This window comes from Beta vulgaris, chromosome 7 (genome assembly GCF_026745355.1).
Source record: "Beta vulgaris subsp. vulgaris cultivar EL10 chromosome 7, EL10.2, whole genome shotgun sequence".
Classification (NCBI taxonomy): Eukaryota; Viridiplantae; Streptophyta; class Magnoliopsida; order Caryophyllales; family Amaranthaceae; genus Beta; species Beta vulgaris.
The window spans coordinates 12280444-12287631 of record NC_079208.1 but is presented as its reverse complement, the minus strand read 5'-3'; the positions used below and the strand labels follow the sequence as shown (position 1 = coordinate 12287631).

Here is a 7188-nt window from a genome sequence, read left to right as displayed (position 1 = left end):
AGGAACTCTGTTATATGTCCGGCAGGAACATTTGAACAAATTTCTTATTGTTTCCACCCTTAATAGAAAAAGAAAACTAAAGTATGGTTCAGTTGGAATGTGAAAAAGTGTTGGTGTCTTGGCTACATAATTGGCATGGAAATTGAGGCATCAACATCTGGCCCTCAATGATGTACTGAATCTCTCAGTTGTCCTATTGAATTGTACTATAGGTGTAGTGTGCTCAAAACCTCATAGCCCCAACTCTTGCTAGGAAAATAGAGCCAACACTTTGGCTTTTTCTCTCAATTTTACATTAAATATGTATCAATATATGATCATGCCTTAAACGCTGTCAACTCAGATGTCAGCCATCTTGGATAAGATGTGAGAAGAGCTCGCCAAAACCAGCAAACCTTACAATCTACCTTAAGAAACACTGAAAATATTCAAGGTAGTGTCAGTCACAGAGGTAGATTTGGGAGATCGTGCTAATTGAGTTGGATATGGTGGTGAACTAAAATAGCTAAGGCAGAATTAAAAGAATTAGAGTTGTTGAAGTTTAGGAAATGAACCAGGTGTACAGGTGATAGTAGTAACAATGTAGGAATTTTTCAATCTCAGGAATTCTGAGGCTGTGAGTTTGCTGCATATTTTCAGACTTTTTTTTTCAAAATGTTTATATTAAATGCATGAGTATTGACCTGCATAATTACCTTCATAGTCTTGAATGAAAAAATGGGTTTGGAGATCTACCATTCAGGAATACTATGAGCTGACTATATTATATGATGAGAGGTCCATTGTGCAAATGTATTTATGTGGGCAATTATTGTGTATAGGCAAAATTTGCGTTGGGTGAAGGTGCACACATTACCGATGCTTTAAAGACCCGGTATTCAAGCCTCTATAAGCATTAGAGAGAGGTTGAAGAGTGATTATTTTTTAAAATACAAATCGCTAAAGGAAGTAGAACATTCTTGCCCACAACGTATTGATCTTAACCAATGGAAGTGGCTGGTTCATAACTAGTACTTTAGCACTCGCAAACAGATGGTAAGCCTCATGAAGTGGAAATTGTGAATATTTGATATATTAACATGGGAATTCAATTGTCTTATGATATTTACGAAAGAAGTGAAAAGAATCGTGCAAATGCACTTTCAAAGAAGATACAATCAGCTTGCGAGGCTAAATCCACGGCTAGGATTATATACGAGTTGGTAAGTTCAATTCATAACATATAAATGCTATACCCCAAAGACCAACTATAACAAGTTAAAAGTATAAATGTTGAGCAAGAAAGAATCAGTTAATCTAAATTTGGGCATTACATTAAGAATTTGAGCTGTCTGATGCAGGGGATCATGGCGCCAAAAAAGAATAGTATTCTTCATTTTTTTTGTGGTCTCTGATCTGTATTTTCAGTCACTATGTATTTTCTAATAGTGGACACATTACTTAGGAGGTTGAGATAGAGAAAGAGTCTAGTGCTGAGGCCAAGAATGGGGATGAATCTGAAGCAAATACATCTACTTCCACTATAGTAACACAAACAGTACCTGATAATTACCCAATGTAGTAAGTTATTTTTCATTAATTATGTCAAACAAATACTTAACTCTTTGATGATTATTTTTTTTTACCAAGTTTCATTATTTTCATTGGATCACCGAAGGCATAAAGATGGTAGTTTTGATGAGGAGAGTGAAGCAACGTTCAACGAATTTAAAAAGTTACATGAGAAAGGAATTTAAGAGAATGGCATTGATAATCTTTACATAGACAAGGCTTACATGAAGGTGCTTGGCCATTGTTCGGGGTATGCCAAGGATCTTGGTAAAGGACATCCGATGGTGGACAAGGGTGGGAAGAAAGGCAAATCATAATTGGAGGTTGAGATTCAACAACTAAGAGGTAATACCAATGCAATGCAAGCTGAAATAGATTTCCTAAAAGCTGAAAGTTAGAGAAAGGAAAAGGAGGCTACCATAGTTGTTGAAGATTTTGTTAAAATTTTAGTAAATCAGTATAGTAATATTTTTTCCCTTAGTATCACCACGGTGTTATGTAAAATGTACAAGGTTTATCTCTCAACTTATATTAGATTTATCTTCGATGCATAGTGGTTTTTAGATGATGACTAGCAGGGAAATACTTCATGATTGTCTTGCTTGACAAAGTCCAAAGAGGGCAATATCTTAATTTTGCCTTGCTTGACAAAGTACAAAGAGGGAAATGTCTTATTTTTTCCCTACTTGTTGCAGACCAAATAAGACAATTGTGTTTGTCCTCCTTGTTTTTGAGCAGAGAGGGCAAAAGTATTTCCCTTTCTGATGATCATATAGGGCAACTTTATTCGCCTTGGTTGATGAAGCAAAGAGGGCAAATTTTTTTTGCCTTCTTTTTATGGGATCAAAGAGGGCAAAAATATGAGATTTTTCCTTGAAACCTAATACAACGGGGCTACAAGAGCAACGGAACGACAATTTTAAAATTACCCTCGTAACCTATGAAGGTAAATTTTGTATCAAAGAGGACAATTTTAATTGCCCTCCTTGAAGCTGTTTGTTGTAGTGTTTTATTGTTAAAAGTAACCACATACTCATACAAGTAACTCCATTTGGTCATAAGAGTAACTCCATCTGTTCATAAGAGTAGCTCCATTTGTTTATAAGTATTTGTGCATAAGGGTCAACTTCAAAAGGTCATATCTCACAAAATACTTATTATTTTTGGAATATTCAAGTTGGAGATGAAAATTTGGCTCGATAACTTTCCAACACCTGGTGAAAAGCTCGATTTCATTGAGAAACGAGTGAGATATGACCATTTAAAAATAAGCGGACTGGCTGACAACGTGTCGCGCGCTGCCACACTTGTAATTTCGCGTGTGGCAGGCCACATGCAAGACGCGATGTACTAGTAAAAATCTCCCTCCGGTCTTTATCAGTTTACCCGTTTCTTTTGTACAGAAGTTTCGGAGAAATAATATTGTGGGATATAGATGGAAAGAGAAACTATTATTTTATGTCAAAGTTAAATGTATGTGTGATGGAAAGTTAGTGCTCTCATTCCAAAAATAGAAACAAAAGACATGGGTAAACTATAAGGGACATCCTAAAAAGAAATACGGATAAACTAATAAAGACCGAAGGTAGTGTATACCTTTTGTATGTGTTTCTACTAAAATGTACATTGCTACTAAAAAAATTACAAACTTACAATCATTCGAAACTGTTTTGTTGTTCAACAATATTTAAATTTACATAATACAAAGACGATTGAAATACTATATTTTGAATTGAATTTTATTACATGGTAGGGATGAAAATATAACATTATCTTTCTACAAACAAATTAAATAATTGAAATCGACAGAGAAATTTAGTAGAAATCAATAGTAGAAAAATAGTGAAAATGAATAAGATGAAGGTAATATATGAATAATCTGGAAAAAAAAATTACAATCCTTTTTTAGTTTCAAACAAAAGGATTTATACAAATCTAAACAAAGAAAATTTTATAAAATAAATTTTTTAAACAAAAATAAAGAACAAATCATTAAAAACAAAATTATTTGTTGAAAAATTTTAAGTTTATAATATTTTTAGTAATAATATACATTTTGGTAGTAACACATATACAAAGTATAAATTTTACTAGTAACACATACACCTAGTGTGTGTTTGGCCCACATACACCTACGACCCGTTTGGTAGCTAGTAATAAAGGAATAGGAATGAAGTAAGGTAATGGCAATGGTAATGAAGGAATGGATATGAGATTTGGTAATGGTAATAACTTTATTTGGTATGTATCAACAAAGAATGGTAATAGAAGGAGAAATCCCATTCCTTGCATTTGGTATTTAGTAATGGGAATCCCCACATGATTTTATTTTGTATGTAACACATTATTAAGTTCCAACCCATCAATTTTTTTCTAGAAACTCATTACCACTATTTTTCCCTTTTGTGAGATGGCATGATTATCGTAACAAATATTTTTATATTTATTTTTCTTAATAAAAAAACAAGTTTATAATGTAATACTACTACAAGAAAGTGGAAGTACTGATTTGTGTCATAACAAAATATTACAAAACTCAGTTTTTTTATATAAATGAAAATGAAAATTGCAACCAACTATAACATCAAACAATTATATATTTGAAAACATATGATCTTCAAGTTTTTTTCAAAATTACTAGTTAATCATAAGTCCATGCCACAAAAACGACAAGTCATTACTTACAACAATTTAGTCAAACAACAATCCACATTTCTTGGATAGAAAAACTAAATACGTCTTCCATTCATCGATCCTAGTTGCTTTTTTAATTGAGATTTGACAAACATAACTTTGAAATCATCAGGCATACTAAAGAAAAGTTCAACCTTTTTATCATCCAACCCGATAGATGTTGAAGCTTCAACAATTTCCATAGGAGACAATTCTTCAAGTCCGCTCAAAGCTTGAAAAAGCTTGGTTCTCTTCTCACCAATCTCCACATCACGCATAAATGATTTCTTCAAATCATTCATAACCGCGGTGGACTCCTTCTCAACATCAATTAGAGAAACAAGTGCTTTTGACAATCCACCAAGCTCCTTATTTTCTATTTCCCTTCTTCTTTTACGATCTCCTCTATAACTAGAAGGTTCAGTTGCTTGAGTTGTAGAGCTAGTCGAGCCATCACCTTGCTTGTCACCCTCATTGTTGTTATCTCCTTCTTCATCTCCAGGGCCCTTAGACATACTCCCACTTGCACGATCCTTGGCATAAATCTCACATAACTTCTCATAAAGTGGAAAAGGCTTCATATAAAGAGCGGAAGCCCCATCACGACCCTAAACAAATAACCCAATTAACACTTGAACCACAATAACCAAACAAACTTCAAACCAACACTAAAATAGTACCAATATCAACACCAAAATATCATGAGTATGGTATAGATTTAAATAGTTGACAACAAGAATGTAAGAAGAAGAACAGATTAATTGAATTTTGAGAGCTTTGCAATATTGACTTACCTGAGCCCAACCCATGAAAACCTCTTTTTCACCGATAATCATTTTCATCTCGTCATCCCAACCAAACCCGCTAGCTTGCTTTTGAGCTTCAAGGATATACCCTAGTTGCCTCTTCAAAATCTTGATCTTAGATTCAATATGTGGCTTACCTTTCAAACCACAGTAAGGGAATCTCTCAAGCATTTTTTTCTCGATATGAGATTGATAACCTGTTTTGTAGCCAGTGTCACACTTCCAATTTGAATGTTGCATATCAACAAGGATATCAACTAGAGCACTCTCCTCTATCGATGTCCACATTCTCTTATTCTTTCCTCTGCCTCTTGCATCATCACCCATTTTCTCCTCTAAAAAGAGTCAACAACATCAACAATAATAATAATAAAAAATCACACCTAATTAAACAACTATATCACTACAATGCAAGCATCCAATTTAAGCACTTGAAATATAATCAAGACAACTTTAAAACCTCTTGATAAAACGACAAAGAATCATGCTTCATCTCATGTTATAACAAAAAAAGAGAGGATAACAACTTCCATTAAACAAAATGTAAAAATACAAATTAAAAGCTAGTATTCTCATCCATACATGGAGTAAGTCATAAACTAATCATCATTGATGATGTCTCCTAGCCATCCATACATTATGCATATCTTGTGCTAAATTATTTCTAAAGATAGTCCATGCAGGGGAAGTCTCACAAGTTTGAATCAAGTCCACATCATTTTCATCATCATCATCAAATTCTTGCATAAATTCATCTAACTCTGCTTCCATAGGATCAACCCCCATTTGTTGGCGAATGAGGTTGTGTATAGAAACACATCCTAATATAATATCTATTTGAGTGTTGAGGGGGTACTTTGTGCCTTTAGAAAGAGCTCCCCATCGCATTTTCTAGCTGAAGCATGCTTCATGTTGTATAACTCTTCTTTTGAATTTGGTTGCTCATTTCCCCTTCTCCATTCATGATAACGTATATTTCTATATGGGACAAGGAAGCCTTCACAATGTTTATACCCCAAATCAGCTAGATAATAATTACCTATGTAAAATGAGAAAAAGAAACAAAATTCAATATAATCCACTTCTATATAAACTTCAATCCAAATACTAAAAATTTGACATCTCACCCCTAGGAACTTTCAACCCGTTATCTCTCTCTAAAGCACTTCGAAGTACTCTTCCATCGGCCGCAGAACCTTCCCAACCAGCTAGCACATATATAAATTGCAAATCTGGTGCACATGCACCTAAAACATTGGTAGAAATAGTATTTTTTCTTGACCTATATCTTGATTTATCATCAACAGGAACAGTCACATCAATTAAAGTCCCATCTAAAGCGCCAATGCAATTCTAAAAAAAAAAAGTATTAGTTATTAAATTTACAAGTAAAGAACTAACCCTTTCAATAAATGGAAAAAAGGACATATTGTTACCTTAAACCACTTCCACCTTTCATCAGTACTATCCTCAGGAATCGGCTCGGGTTTCTTGAGTAAAACTCTCGAAAGTTTAAGTACTGCTCTTAAAACATCATGAGAATGCCTACTAATTGTTTCTCTCGATCTCTGAAAATCATATTTAATCTCTCTATTTTTCTCCTCAAATGCAAGGATATGCAAGAACATAGCCATCATTTCCTCGACTACCATATTCTTAGTATCTCTTCACCCTCCAATTTCACGAACCAATGAACAAAGGATGTTAAATGTGTGACGATCCATCCTAAGTTGTTCAATGCAAGCGATATCACTTCGAACTATCATGCGATCTAAATGTGCTAGTCTATGAATTGGATTATATGTACTAGGTTCCCTCAACATCCTTCGTACTCGTCTCCATAAAATATAAGTCAACATGATTAATATCATAACGATCACTCTTCTTATGCTACGTCTCTTCATAGCAAACCATAAAACAAAAATTCCCTAGGAGACTGTTGAAGGCGTGCCATCACTGGGGAAAAAATTCATAGCATAATATAAGCATTTATTGTTGCACTAGCACATCAATTTACACAAGTTCCAATAAGTTTTAACAAGTTCTAAAACAAGTCCAGAAACATATTTAAATAAGTTCAGATTACTTCAGGTCAGTCAAAATCAAATGTATTGAACACACCCCATATTTACATATGATGCTTTTAACTATGATATAT

General features: G+C 33.9%; 2 protein-coding genes across 2 annotated transcripts; both read right to left on the bottom strand.

The window, feature by feature from the left end:
- Positions 1-4280: 4280 nt before the first annotated feature.
- LOC130589462 (uncharacterized) lies at positions 4281-5406 on the bottom strand. The gene is made up of 2 exons (XM_057390727.1): positions 5019-5406; positions 4281-4832 (listed from the first exon to the last, which is right to left on the bottom strand). The coding sequence occupies exons 1-2, from the start codon at positions 5355-5357 to the stop codon at positions 4281-4283; spliced, it is 891 nt and encodes a 296-aa protein (XP_057246710.1). The 5' UTR covers positions 5358-5406.
- A 457-nt stretch (positions 5407-5863) lies between these two features.
- Positions 5864-6682, bottom strand: LOC130589461 (protein ALP1-like). The gene is made up of 3 exons (XM_057390726.1): positions 6467-6682; positions 6158-6383; positions 5864-6069 (listed from the first exon to the last, which is right to left on the bottom strand). Exons 1-3 carry the CDS (start codon positions 6680-6682, stop codon positions 5864-5866), a joined length of 648 nt encoding a protein of 215 aa, XP_057246709.1.
- Between the last annotated feature and the right edge of the window lie 506 nt (positions 6683-7188).